Raw genomic sequence first — 15,621 nt, forward strand, 5'->3', positions numbered from 1 at the left:
TCGCCTTTCCTCCTGTGCCCACCACTGACTGGCTTTGTGTCCTTGGGCAATATAGTCACCGCATTGGTGTCCCTCTCCACACCTGTGACATCGGAGGGGTGCGTGAGGCCTTCTGCAAGGTCCCCCATCTCCAGCGTGCAGTCTTTCTGGGATGCTGAACACAAAGAGGTTTTGGCACAAGTACAGATTCATTCACTACATAAAGAGACATTTTGAGAGGCGTATCATTACTAGAAATTACTCTCATGAAGGATGGAATTTAGGACTAATTAAGCAGCCTTATAAAACATATGAGCTACAGAGTTTAGAGGGCAGGTTAAGAAATGTTTAAGAAAATGACCTTTGCTAATCGATGCTCAACACATAATACCCAGGCCTCCTAAAGAATAGAAACCAAGGTAACAGAGATTGAGAGTTATGGAAGTTTAGGGCTTTGAGGATGGGTCTGGCTGCATGTTTAAAGATACTGGATTCAACAGATGCAATGCTAGGGAAGGGCCTCAGAGGCCATGTCATGAGGCCCACTCACTTTCCCAATGAGGAAATTGATGTCGAGAAAGAAGGTCCCTCAGACACACAGCTACATGCTGCCTGAGTGTACCAGGAAAACTGAGGAATCTTGGCTTCCTTCTGTGTGGTTTCTTCCACATACGTGGGTCTAAAGTGCCCAGCTTAAGAGAATGCTCTTTGTTCTTGCATTATTTTCTGAGTCCCACATATCTCCTGGAACATCCTGGGAAGTGATCTTTTTGGGTTTGACCTTTAAGGAATTCTATGTCTGAATTTGAGGACTATGAGTGTTTTAATTTTTTCCAAAAATATTTATAACCTATGTGTTTGCTTTAAAATTATTTAATTATTGGCTGTCTGGGTGGCTCAGTCGATTACGCATCTGCCTTCAGCTCAGGCTATGATTTCAAGGTCCTGGGATCGAGGCCCGCACTGGGCTCCCTCCTCAGTGGAAAATCTGCTTCTCCCTCTCCCGCTGCCCCTCCCCTATATGTGTGTGCACACTCTCTCCCTTTCTCTTACTCACTTGCTCTCAAATAAAATCTTTAACAAATTAAAAAAAACTTCTAAATTAACCATCAGAAATACAATTATTAATACTTGTGTGCTTCCCCCTTAAGGAAGTGGTTGCTGAAAAACTCTATCAGCCCTTGAGACCAGAAACTTATCCTTCCACAAAGGCCAATCTACACATCTACATGGATAACTGTAGTTCTGCATCCTCAGAAACTGAGGAAGAAAGGGGTAGCTGACTCCTACAAATAAGAGCGATTTTTTTCTAAAGGTTTTCCTTTGTTATAAAAAAAATATAGTCATTTACGGATGCCTGGATGGCTCAGCGATTGAACATCTGCCTTTGGCTCAGGGCATGATCCCGGAGTCCCAGGATCGTGTCCCACATCGGGCTCCCTGCATGGAGCCTGCTTCTCCCTCTGCCTATGTCTCTGCCTCTCTCTCTGTCTCTCATGAATAAATAAAATCTTTATAAAAAATACATATATAAGTATTGTATATACACTTTTAAAAATACATGTATATACACATATATACATTTATGTATGTATGCATGTGTGTATATATGTGTTCATGTATATATGTGTGTGTGTGTGTGTATAGTCATTTATTCTCCTGTAGGTCTTCAGATTGAGTGGAGAGGATAGACTAAGGCTAGCTTCACATTTTCTCAGGATGGCAAAGAGCTCTCTGGAACTGCTGTCTTCAGGCAGAGAAGCACTCAGTCTATGGTATACAGATGTCTTTGGACATTTGTTGCAATTTTGAGTGTCTACGTATAAATTTTGCTAGCAGACTCAAGAGAGACAAAGGCTAAGCAGACTAACTTAGAACAAGACTAGTTGTTTAACTCAAGAAATTTAAAGAAATTTAAGTAAAATTCCCATTCAACAAAAGTATTAAGCAAAGATCATAAATAAAAAACATTTCATTTATATCTTTCCTAATAAGAGTTCATGGGTTCTAAAGAAAATATATAATATGGTACAGTATTGGGGTAGGGATGGAGCTGGAATAGGTAGTTGTATGGGAGCCAGTTTCTATTCCTTATTTGTCACGGGACCAGTTCTGAGTCTTTTTCTTTTTTATTTTTTTTAATGCTGTGGGAAAATAAAATTGCTGTCTACACTAAGAACTGCCACTCCACTTTCAAGTCGGTGACTCTTAGCCATAAGCCACAAGGGTCCTCTTGGGTCCATGAGGTGTGATACCCCCTCCTCCTCCACACCAAGTGATAGAAGAATACAAGTGTTACCCTCTACAGAGCTACGATGGTCCTCTGTCCTTCTCTAGGAGACTTTAATAAAGTAACTGAATCAAACAAAATTTGATCAGATGTGTCTGGTTCAGCCTTCTTGCTTTGCCCCTTAACAATTTATCGAGGTGTTTCTACCCATGGTCCTGTTTTATTAAATGATATTTGAAGTGTTCCACTCTCTGAGAAAATGTGGTTTATGTCTTTGGCATACATTTACATAATCTTGTTAAGGAAATCTCTCCAGCTTAAACTATCCCAATAAAAAATCTTATCTCTGGTAGAAGAAAGACTGTTTTCTCCAAAGAGAGCAAGAAACAAATATGGAGTCCAGACACATTTTGAGAAACTAAGGCTGTAATTATAGTTATATTTTTATGTTATGTATTTGAAGTTTGTTAAAAGAGATGGATGAGAAGTAATTGTTATGTGTGGAGGATACAGTCATGTAAGAAAAGAATGCTGTAGCTAATGTTTTTTAAATGTGGGTTTTAAAAATAATTTTTTATTTGTTGCCTTGGAAAATATTTCTACATTTAAAAAAAAAAAAACTGAGGGTGATAAATCATCGGCAATCTCTCAGCTCCCCACCAGAGCCATCAAATTAAGGGTTAACCTCTCAGGATTGCCCTGAATTAATCAGGAGCTAAGCCAGGGGCAGGCTGGGCAAGGGGGAGGGGATTGGCAGAGCTCGACCTCCCCCAAGAGGCTTGCAGCACAACAGTGCAGCCCACTGTGGCGTGGCCACCGAGAGAACGCAGACCTTTACACAAATAAAGGCACCTTGACAGGGCTCCCAAGGCTGCTCCCTCGGGCAGCCCTGCGCTCAGAAAATACATCCTGATCCCACATCAGCCCAGGGTTCCTGCTTATCATGCACCAATCCTCCATTTTTCAAAGAACCAAGATAAGGGGTTGTGTTCTATAGAGTAGGGTCTTTTTTTCAGTCCAGATTCAACCATAAATACATGTTCATCTTTCGTCACTCATGTAGGAGGCAGTCTGTGATCAGTCTCTAGGTCATCTTCATTAAGATCTCTAGATCGGTTCCGCTCTTTAGATAAGAAGGATGCTGCAGGAGGACAGCCCAGTGCTTGGTGAACGCAGATTCCCAGGCCCCCCTAGATTTCAAGAATCCAAAGTTTTGGAGGTGGGCCTGGGAATCCACCCAATTAATATGCTTTCCAGGTAATTCTTGGGCACATTCAAATTCCAAAACCACTAACCCTAGAGGTTTTGTTTTCTTTTCTTTTTTTTAACATGAATCCCTGATACCAACATTAGGTATTTAGGTTTGTTTGTTTGTTTGTTTGTTTTTTAAGATCTTATTTATTTATTTATTTATTTATTTATTTATTTATTTATTTAATTTGAGAGAGAACAAGAAGGAGGTGGAGAGAGGGAGAGGGAGAAGCACACTCCTTGCTGAGCAGGGAGCCTGACATGGGGCTTGATACTAGGACCCTGAGATCATGACCTGAGCCAAAGGCAGATGCTCAACGACTGAGCCATCCAAGCGCCCCCGGGGTTTATAATTTAAAGAAGAAAGTATGTTTTCCCTCGTGTACCAGACCCATTTAATTGTTTGTGTTACTTGTGTGAGTTGACTTTATATCTGGAAGAAAGTCCATACTCACGCTTGTGCAATAGTCTCTTCCTTCAAGACCTTAGAATCTCTGTGATGGTAGAGAAATTAGCCTCAGCTTCCTTCCTTCCTCTGCTTACCATAGTCAGAAATGCCCTTACCCTACCAGTCTGTCCGCTTCCTGAACCCACCTTCAGGAGTCTTCTCAGGAGTCCAAGCAAGCATCTGACTGGCTGTGCTCCAGTTAGATCCCCCTCCCACTCACCTTATTGCCATTCAAACCAGATGAGGTCCTGAGAATTAACACTTGCTAACTGTAGCCCTTTTACTGCTTCCACCAAGGACTCCTCTTTCTTACCTTTGGCCAGGATGCTCTCCAGGTACCCAGTCTCACCTCCTCTCTTCTCTGCAGCCAGAGCTGCCCTAAGTGGAGCGCATCTGAGACTCTCCTTAGGTTGTTGCTAGTCCTATAGCTTAGTGAGCTGAATCCTGCCCAGTATTGCAGGTCCCTGATCTTAGAGAGATACTTAGGGACAAACTCCCAGAAAGCCCCCCACCACTGCACGGTTCCCGAGCTGATGGCTATCTTCACACCTAGTTGATGAGGGGATTCCAAGACCACCTCTCCTGTTGCATCCTCCTGGGGGCCCTGAAAAAAGTCTGCATTTTTACCCACTCCCTGCCACCACCTCATTCCCCCCCACAACCTCACCTCCCCGAAATCTCACCCTTGCCTTGAGAAGTTACCTTTTTCTTCTTCTACCTTTTATTTATCCCCAGTTGCTCAAGTCTTATTGTGAATTATGACCAAGCCTACTAGAATAGAGTAATTTTTCAGAAATACAATGTGAGCTCCTGGAAAAGGAAGGGGAATGGCCTTCTGCTGTCCTACCCCTACGGAGTCCAATGGCACTTTCTTCAGCTAGGAGCCCTCTTCTCTGTACTGCTCACCTTTCTGGACAAGTACTTGGTTTTGGCCAAGCTTTTTTCTTGCTGTTTTATTTTGTTTTTCTCAGGGCCTTGTACAAAGACTGAAGTAGCAGGAGTCAGAGAGACAGGGACAGAGAATTTAGGCCAATTCTCCAACCCATGAATATGGTCTAAGTCCGGGAGACCGACTCCCTACAAATTGCACTAAGTAATTTCTATCAGGTTGATATCCTCACGCCGGTTTAAATGAAGTTGTTATGCTATAGGCTAGATGTTTAGGTTTGGGAGACCGGGCTAAACCTTTATCTTTTTGCGGGTTGGGGGTCACCTCAAAGCCCCCACCACTTAAAAATAATTAGCTGACTTTCCCACCTGAGCTAGTGATTTGATGATCTGTATGCTAACCCAGACTTCTACAGGGGAAGAAAAGAGAAAAGACTGGAGTGCCGGAAGGAAGCTTAATTTTTAAGGTAAATTTGGATTCCCTTAAAGGACAAGTGAAAAATCTCTGAAGATGCTCTCAACCCAGAGAATCCATAGTTTTCTCACGCCTGCAGCTTTTTTTTTTGTTCCTATTTGCCTAGCTCTGTTCCGTAATTGACATTATATGTGGAAAATAATGCACATAATACTTAGCATTTCCTTTTGATAAAGAAAACGGTTCATATTACTAGTACCAAAATTTATTCCTGAAAGAATGGAGAATAGCTTCCAGATGTATTTTTCTGTTGCAGACTTTCTTTCCTTGAGTATTGACAGAGGGGAGGTTTTATCAAGGTCTTTGTGATGGGCTTGTTTATAATGAGGAGATATTAGTGGAGCACATCTAAGTGTTTATCACTAACAGATGACTGAAAGAGCATATGGCAGGAAGAGAAATATATATTTGTCCAAGAAACGTGGCTTGTTAACACTCCCACACTCATCCTAAACTCTGTGGACATGTACTTACAGCACTGCGCACATCCGCTGGGTGTATCAGAAGAAAAATAAAAGTCAAACAATGATTTCTTCAATATGGGACTGTCAGATAATGCTAATTTGGACATTTTTTATCAAAGATGGTAGAATTTCAACTCCAAAACCCTGCACATTCTGCTTCACTGTGGCTGGCATCTGGGCAGTGCTGTGTAAGAGGTTTGCAAAAATACAGGCTTTAGCATTTTTGTAGAGCTCTTTATGATAAAACAAGAACAATGAAAGGAAGCATGAGGATTGAGCTCTTATATAAAATTGAGTTCGGGGGCAAAGAATCTCTTATTTTAGAAATCTCTTTTAAAGAATGTCTGTAGATTAGATTTAAGGCCAGACTAAGATGAACCTTTAGAACACAGAGGCAATTTTTACCTGGCATTGGCCAAAACCAAAGTACTGTTTCAACCCAGATATAACCCATAAAACCCTATTGATCAATTCTTAAAGTAAACTCTGCATTTATTAACTTGCAGCTGGACTCCCAAACTCCTGCCCTGACCACGGAGTTGTAAGCATGGTAGGGGAGTGGTGAAGGATAGTGCTACAGCACACTAGAGGCCACTCCATGGACCATTAAGCCATAGAATTCTCTAGAACTTCACACGAACCCTATGTCTCATCTGGCTCTTATGCTCCATTTTGTTTTTTTGTTTTTTTAATCTGAGGAATGCTACCTTGGCCAAAGTAGATGACTCGCCAAAATTACCAGACCAGAACTAAAACCAAATGTTCCATTTTCCAATTCAATGTTATTTCTATGTCACAATACTCCTCCCATTTTATAGTATCTGTGCTATTTTTATAGTTTCACGGTTCTTGACATAATATTAGTATTTAGGCTTATATGTTTGTATTTAAAGTCACTTCCCTCCCATTCACCTACTTAACTTTACAAGGAAGCCATCCCATTCTTTGGGATTACCACTGGGACTAGTAACGATATGGCAAGATTGGCGTTTATGTCAGAATGGAATTGCGGGTGGAGAAAAAGGGGATTTCAAGCTTTCAGAAATATTCCTTTTTTTTTTTTTTTACAAAAATAATCATGATAGAGTAAGAGAACCTTAACTTAGAGAAAAAGAGAAGTTGCCTTAGGTTTCAGATGCTCACAGCAGGGAGCGGAGAGGGATGCTTTTGCTCTTCTCTCATGTCTATTTTCTTTATTGATAATTCCATTAACCTGTTGGTTTTAACTATCATGGGGAGTAAGGGGGACCACCTTCCAAAACTATTCCTTCAATTATCATCTCTTATGTGTCCAACTCCTTTTTCCAGCTCTCCCCAGGAGACCCTGTCCAGAATGACTCCAAGCTGCTCAAATACAAAATACCACAGGGAAATCTTTTTTGTCCCTCTGTCAGCAATTCTTCCATTCAGTCTATCATCATCATCATCTTATAAAATAGGCACAAAATCATGGTGCTTCTCCTCAGCTCCCATTATTGCTAATGTCTAATGCTTCTGCCTGCCATTTTGGTCCACCCATTTCTGTCTCTTCTCCTGCTCACACCAACTGAAGCACTCCCAGAGGCCTGGACATTCCCAGTAGTTCCCTTTTATGTTATTTGTTCTTGCCCTTTTCCCTGTGTGGAAGCCCCTTTCACCATTCTATAGTCCTCTCTTATGTCAACAATTTATTCTAATGCCAGTTTCACATAGCCTTCCTGATCCTTCTGTCAAAGGTATTTCCTTCCTATCCTGAATTCTCCAAGCTCTTACTCTGTATCTTTCTTATGGCGCACACTTCTAACTTAACTGAAATTGTATTTGTGAGCATGCACACTATATATCAGGCACCTATGAAGGCACTCTAAATACATTTTAGCTAATCATTTCAGCCCTGTAAGACCTGGAAAGGCCCCTACCCCAGAGATCCATATTTAATTGGTCTTGGGTACAGCTTGGACATGGAGACTTTTTTTTTTTTTAAGTAGGCTCCACACCCAGCAAGAAACCCAATTTGGGGACCTCTCACATGGAGATTTTTAGGTACTCCTGGGGTAATTCCAATGTATAGCATGGTTGAAAATCACCAGTTTAACTCCAAACCCACTTAGCCAGATATTCTCCAAGAGTAGATATCACTTTGAAGCTTCAAAGAACAAATAAATGCTAGACCTCAGCACAGTCCCACTGAATTAAAATTTCTAGGAGACAAAGTCTGGGAATCCACATGTTGATAAAGCTCCACAGGTCATTCTGTCACATAACCAGGCTGGAGAACCACTTTCTTTATCAGACACTGTGTCATCTCCCAAGAGCACTGTATTACAAGTAATTACACATGTCTCCTCCCACGGTGTAATCTGTAAACTCTTTGAGGACAGGTTACATTTGAGTCACTGTGGTCTGCTCCCTGGCACCTAGCAAGGTCCCTTGCACATAGTATGTTTTAGAAACCAAAGCACCAATATTAGGTGCTTTGATGAAGAAAACAAAAATGCCTTTTTAAGAAAACAAAGACACCTTTACACTGAATTTATTCACTTTATACTGGGTTTTTAATCTCTACTATACTGATCTAGAAAGTCAATATGTCATTTCAGTTCTTTGAGCATCATAGTTGCATGTCTGTACAGTGCCAGGGCTAGGACTTAAACTCAGCTCTTCTGACAATACTCTGTCTTGTAGACCTCAGGCCTTCAAAGCAACTACAAAGTGGAAAAACTCAACTATCTATGTGTTTCTGTATGTGCGTTCAGACATGTTTCTAATATTTTATATAACCTGCCACTTGGGGGGAAAATGTCTGCATTATGAAATGGATTTGGAAAAATACATTAATTTCAACCTAAAAATTAAGTATGGAACTTAACAGATATCCCTTTCTTCTCATCAGTCTCAACCTCCCTCACCTCCAGAGGTACTTACAGACAAACATATCCTTTGACGTTTCTTAACTGTTTAGTTACCGCATTAGGGTTTTTTTTTCCTCTTCATCTTAATGTGTATTGCTTCTCAAAGACTTTTCAAATAACCTGAGCTTCTGGTTATAAGTGAAATATTTTTAAAGATTAATATACAGTTTACTGAAGGTAGTAAATTGGCATCTAGTATAAACTTGTGATGTTGCATCCAATAAAAATATGCACATAAGCGTAACAAAGTTGAAATGACCCTCTAACAACACCTAGATAACTGGGTTCTGAGCTCTTTTTGCCATTTCTAAGCTAGGCAGTTCTGGGCAGGGAACGGACTTTTCAGAAGCTTCTTTTCCACATTAAAAAAAAAAAAATGAAAGAGAGAAGGACCTAAGGTAGACCCTCCTAAATTGTCTCCCAAACATGAAAGTTTATTAACCTTTAAAATAAGAATAATTCATTTATTAGGCTTTGGGTCAAGATTAAATTAGTCATCAGTCCTGATCTTTATTATTCAGTTGATATTTTGAAGGGCAAACAGAATTATAATGAAATTTGGACACTTCTTCACAAGGTAGAAAGTGTTCACCTCCATTACCTCTTTTCATTTTCTTCCTTTCTTCCTTTCTTTCTTTCTTTCTTTCTTTCTTTCTTTCTTTCTTTCTTTCTTTTTTTTAAGATTCTATTTATTTATTCATGACAGACAGAGAGAGAGGCAGAGACATAGAGAGAGAAGCAGGCTCCTCGCGGGGAGCCCGATGCGGGACTCGATTCCTGGACCCGGGATCATGCCCTATGCAGACACTCAACAGTCAAGCCATCCAGGCATCCCCTCTTTTCATTTTCTTAACGTCCCTGCAGAATGCTCCTTATTATCCCCATTTCACAAAAAAGAAAATTGAGATGCAGAAAGTTGTGTGACTTGTCCTGGGTAACAAAATCAGAAAATGACAAATCTAGACCCCTACGGGACCTAACTTTTGACCTCCCTCAACACCCTCATGGCCACAGGCAAAGCCAGAGATGGAGGATAGGCAAATCTGACATGCACACAGCTCCCCCGCTAGCTGCCTCTGTGCCTTCCCAAAATGTTTTCTAGCCCAGAAGCCCATAAATTGCTTTGGAATAGAATACCAAGTGAGGATTTATTTATCATATCATTTCTGAGTGCATATTTTCTTGAGCATTTATAGATCTGTTTTTCCAAGAAGCTAAGAGTTCCTGATAAAACACGACAGATAATGATAAATGAGCATCTATGTAAGCCTAGCTGGGAGGAGGACCAGGGACTGTTAACACCCCTCCTGTGAAGTTAATCCCATTTCTTTTAGCTATTTCTTTATTAGTTAATGAGGTCTTACAAAAATGTGTGTCTGTGATGGTGTTTTAGCATCCTTGCCTCTAGGAACATTTTCAAATATTCATAAAGTAGCTCGTCTGACCAAAGCTTAAAGCAAAGGTGCATTGAGTATGAATTTTAGTCAACTTCAAATGTGGGTGGTCACAAAGCTGCTCCTGAAGTATCCTCAGTAATCTCTCTCATTGGCATCGCCAGATCTGCAGCGCTGGGTGCAAATGTGAAGGGGAACCAGGGAAAAGGTATTATTTAGGACACCAGGACTCCAAAGGGTAGCCCTGTAAGCTTTGATCCTGCCTCCTGACTGACAGCAGTGTGGCTTTCTTTTAGAAAACTGAATAACTTAAGGGAAACAAAAACAAAATGAAAAAGGAATTACCAGTCAAGCCCCTGGGAAGGAGAGCAGTGGCTAGTTCTTATTGCTCCTGGGAAGCCAGAGACCCACTTTCCCACTTGAGTTCCTTATGGTGAAGAAGGAAGAGTACAGTCTCAAAAAGTGGTTTGGTGCTCAGTGATGCATTTTTAGAGAGGCAAACCAAGGGCGTGAACTTGGTTAACGACTAAACTGAGCTCCCTGATACAATGGCTCACAGTGATTACATCTACAGCCTAGTTTTGGAGGGTCCCCCGCACCACAGCACAGTCCTAGGAACACAGCTAGAGGACACACACAGGGGGACACACATGCATCTCCAGCAGCCTCCTCTCCCCACGCATCCACACACACGACGACTTCCATCATCCCAAAAGCACATAATCCCTGATGCTTTTCCACCCTTTTATGATTTCGTTTCCTCAAAACATCACTTAAGGAAATTGACATTATGGCTGCCCTTCTATGTGTAGTTTATAAGCAAAGGGATTTTTTCAAAGGGCATCTGTAAAAATACTACTTAAGTTGTGTGAGGAACATGAACCACTTTACTTTGGTTCTGGCTGGCTTGGACTATCTGTGGTATACTTCAGCTAAGAAACCAAAAATCACGGTCCAATATTCTCCCACCTGTTTCTGCACAGGAAACCGAAATGAGCCACCAAAACGGTGCAGATTTCCTGATCCTACTTTAGAATGAGTTCGAGGAACAAATGATAGGCCAAGCTCCTCTGAGCTTCAACCCCATAGGGCAGTGCAATGAATCACAGTAGTACTGGTAGCTCAGTGCCTTCTGACATGGAATATCTATGTTCTGAAGGGCCCATTCATGTCATTGCCACTAAGACTTGTATTAATTGGAGTCTTTTGGCCTTTTTGCGTTATCAACCCCCACTCCCATCCCCAGTGAACCAGTGAAGCAAAGTTCTGGGCCATACTTCTGAAAGGAGATGACCATGTAATTCCACTCAGTACAGATTTGGAAACAGACAAGCATCATCCATTAACAAGGGCAGACAATTCAACCATTTGCCTTTGCAGCTCATTGCTCAACTCTCTGGTCATTTTAACTGGTTGTACATTTCCTCTAAATCTTAAAAAAAAAAAAAAAAACAGAGGGCGAGAGAAAAGAAGAACGGGAAAGACAAAGTCTTGAAAATAGCAATAGCATGGTAATAATGCTGCCTTGAGAAAAGCTCAGCATATAATATTATTACTCTTATGTCCCTGCCTTGGGGACATTGAGGGCACTTTGACAGCCATTATCGTTACAGAAGATACAAGCTAATGCTGGTCGTTCCAGACATAATTTTGCATTTCTCAAAAGAAATACTGTTACGTCCCAGACGTAAATGTGACTGTGTCCTGTCCTTAATGTTCTGTTACAGGTGATTCACATCACGGGCCGGCTACGACTGAGGGTGTCTCTCTCCCACGGGAGGACCGTTCCCAGCCAAATCATGGGCCTTGTGGTTGTGGCTCATGCCCTGCCTCCCCCTACGATCAATGAAGTCAGAATTGACTGCCATATGTTCGTCACTCGAGTAAATATGGACCTCAATATCATTTACTGTGAAAATAGGTACTTTGTTTTTGTTCTCATTTCCTCTGTTGTACGCTACACGTTGGTGAAGGTTGGCGTTTGCAGCGGTCGGAAGGATTTTACTCTCCCAGCGAGGCTCATTAGAAATCCTGATCTTATTTTTAATGGCTGCTTGGACTGACACCAAACATGCTTTTTATTTAAAACCTACATTGCTGTCCTGATTTCCATTAGGGACGACAATGGAATGAATCGGGATACCCAGACATCCATATGCTATAATTAAGACCCATTTTGGCCGAGAACCCAAGGAGAGAGCAGGGCTGAGACGTTCTTGGCAAAATTATGCAGCAAAAGGTATCTCTGGATGCCTCGGTCAGCCCCACTCCCTGACTACTGTCCAGGCCCAGCCTCGGGAGGCTCAGGGTTCACAGAGCTGTTCAGCACATTGCCTTAGCTGCTTGAGGGCTGGAGAATGCGTCACCACACACCAGGGGGCTTACCCAACAGACATTTCTCTCTCACAGTTCTGGAGACTGGGAAGTCCAAGGTCAAGGTACAAGCTAATGAGGTTCCTAGTGAAAGCCCCCTTCCCGGCTTGCAGATAGCGGCCTACTTGCTGGTCCCTTCCTCTTCTTATGAGGACACTAATCCCATCACAGGGGCTCCATCCCCAGGACCTCATCTAAACCTAGTTACCTCCCAAAGGCCCCACCTCCTAATACTATGGCATTGGGTGTAAAGGCTTCAATAGATGAATTTGGTGGTGGGAGGGACATATTCAAGCCACAACACATGTAGGGGGAGAAATGAGAATTTGAGGCCCCCAGAGGGAAAAGGATGAAAAAATCGGCAAACCTATTAAATAAAACGTTGTAATCCTGACGTTTGCTATCATAAATTAAAAAAAAAAAAAAAAGACTCATCATATAAACGACTTGGCAGTCCTTCCTTAACACTGAGCTTTGATAAAAGGACTTTTTAACCTCTGGTTTAAAAGTTCATTTTTTCCATTAAGCACAAAGCAAGGGACAAGGAAATGGGACAGTGCCCCCTCAGACCTTTCACCCAGAAGTCACCAGCCCATCATCAGACCGATTTGAGGAAGAGAGAATCACGGGTCACAGGAAGAAGAGTGAAGGGGAACCATCCACCAATCGGTCATGGGAAGGAAGCTTCCATGATACCATCCATCTGCTGGTGCCACAGGCAGAATCATTGAGGCAGTTTTGAGAGGGTGCTTTTGTGGCACAGATTATTGTCAGGCATGAACGTAGTGTATGTTCACCGAGCCCTGGTAGTGCCTTCAGAGGCGAAATGCAAGAGCATAATGGTCAAGTAGCTCAGATAATTGACCTTTCCAGGGCCTAGCCAAGAGGAATATAGCCAGCATCTATATTCAGCCCACTGGGAAGTTCTGAGGATGTTGAGACCAAGTTAGAAATGCGTACCATTTCTGGTCAGAATTGGATTCAAAGGAAAGAATTCTCCAGGAGAAAAAAAACACCCACCTGAGCTATTAGTGTTCCATGGGGGAGAAGATACCACGCACCTATCACTCTTATTGAATAAGTAACTCTAAATCTGTTTTTCAGGTTTGGTTGGCATTTCTTAAAATTGTGATCATTGTGACTGTGTACTTGGCTATGTGTAAGGTATTCTGGAATGGCAAAAGAATATCAGGAAAGCAGCAAAATGATTAGCAAGGGTTAGCAAGGAATAATAAAGATAGTTAGCTTTTGTTGAACGCTTAGTACACACCCGGCAATATGCGAAGCTCAGCATATACATCATCTCATTTAAGCCTCAAGACAGTTCTGTGAGATGAGTGTTGCCACCGTCTTCATCACCCTCAGGCCATTTCAGTTTAGAGAGGAAGAGTAAGTGATATGCCCAAGGTCACAATTTGAACTCAAAATGTGCCAGATTTTAAAACCAGGCATTTAGCCACATATGGGCCTTCCTGCATTACTTGTCACTCTTTTTTTTCTAGAGAAGTCAGGCCGATTGCTAAGCAAGCAGTCCAACTAACCAGTGAAGGAGACCTGTCATATCTATGCATCCACTGAAGAACACAGTCCTAGTCCACAAAGCTGTGTATCCTGATTAAAAATATAGAATGCTGGAGATGAAGCTCCAACCCAGGGAGGCAGATAGAAAGGCTGATGCAACCTGTGGCTTTACATCTTTGAAAACCTATGTTGGGCTCCCTTGATTCAGATTTTACTACCATTACTCCCTCCGAAAAACAGAGCCTCATCTTATTGACCTACTCCTGGTGATTGTCCTATCCCAAAACCCTCACTTAATTTTCATTCCTGTGATCAAAGATTGATTAATTCTACTTCATGGACCTGAGTGCCTTATGGTGCCACTCCAATAATTGAGATCATTTTCTGTGACCCACTTTAAGCCTTTTTTCTTCCCTTAAAAAAAATTGTTTTCCACAACCCCTTATTAGCCAATACAATATGGCATTAATTCTCAACTGATGATATGAATTATTTTAAAAGGACCTGTGTTAAAAGTAACTGCTTATTTGACCTGAGGAGATAGCATACCTTATGTGCCAGCCACTGTGCTATGTTCATTTCATTTCATTCATTAATCCCCTGGCCAATCTGTTAAATTGCTTTTATACATAAGGAAACTGAGGCTCAGAGTCACAGGCTCTGGTACATAGAAGTGCTTCAAATATTTTGAAGGATTTCATTCCAATAAAGCATAAACTAAAGAACATCTTCCCTAAAGTATGGCTGGCTTTTCCCCAGGGTTTATTGGTTAATTAGGGAACTGCTACTAGCAACTCAAGCCCTCTTCTGGACTCTAGAGACCACTCTTCTCCCCTGCATTCCCTAGGACGGCCGCACACAGGGCTGACATCAGATGCTTTCAGAGGAGCTGGCAAATTTCAGAAACACCAATGAGGGCCTTTTAACGACATCCTTGTTCACCCATTTATAGAAAAGGGGTATAAACAGAGCTTAGAAAGGTGCTAATGGTTTTAGGAAAACACCAACTAATAATCTGCCTTGCTACCAGAAAACCATGGGGTTATAAAGCTCTTCATACTGCCCCCATTTTGTCTCGTCTTACCAAGAATTCTAGTTTGGCCAAAAATCTTATTTAATATTAGACATTGAGAAATCTACTCACTGGATAGTACATTTTAATTGTATTCCACATTATTCTGGTTTGGTTTTGTTCCTTATTTCCCTGCCTTGGAGGTCAGCTTGAACTCTCCAGCAGTGATCTCAGAGGTTTCTTAAATATGTTCTTTCTAAAGACTCACTTCCTATTTGGCTCTGTCATAAGCCATAAACCATAAAAAGCACAGAGACAGTAAAGAGAATAAACAAAAGATATGTTCCGTTTTGGACCGCCCAAAACCAATCTGTACCTGGACAGGGAGGAGGATAATAAGCATTTTGACGTCTTTGTGTAAATCAGGGCAGATCCCCCCCCCCCCAACATGTTTTCCAATTTCTGTTCTATTTTTCTGTGCTCCTGCCTGAGGACATTGACGTGTGCACAATCAATGACACGGGCTTACACACACGTACTGTCAAGCACAAGCCTGGAAGAGCTGCTGAAATGGTTTAAAAGTTTCTGTGTGGAATCCACCACAAAGTACCAGTTAAAAGGGCCAGGAGTGAAAGCTGAGCTCCCAAATGACTAAGGCTGAAAAAGATAATACCCCCAGGCATCTGTATGTCTCA

General features: G+C 41.7%; 1 protein-coding gene across 5 annotated transcripts in view; it reads left to right on the top strand.

The window, feature by feature from the left end:
• Window positions 1-15,621, top strand: part of NPAS3 (neuronal PAS domain protein 3) — an 845,222-nt gene that overhangs the window by 804,653 nt on the left and 24,948 nt on the right. For all 5 annotated transcript variants that reach the window (XM_038544466.1, XM_038544462.1, XM_038544464.1 and 2 more), the window contains one exon: window positions 11,748-11,941. In XM_038544466.1, coding sequence (XP_038400394.1) covers window positions 11,748-11,941 — 194 coding nt within the window. The remainder of the gene's footprint in view (window positions 1-11,747; window positions 11,942-15,621) is intronic.

The sequence above is a fragment of the Canis lupus genome, chromosome 8, assembly GCF_011100685.1.
Source record: "Canis lupus familiaris isolate Mischka breed German Shepherd chromosome 8, alternate assembly UU_Cfam_GSD_1.0, whole genome shotgun sequence".
Lineage (NCBI taxonomy): Eukaryota > Metazoa > Chordata > Mammalia > Carnivora > Canidae > Canis > Canis lupus.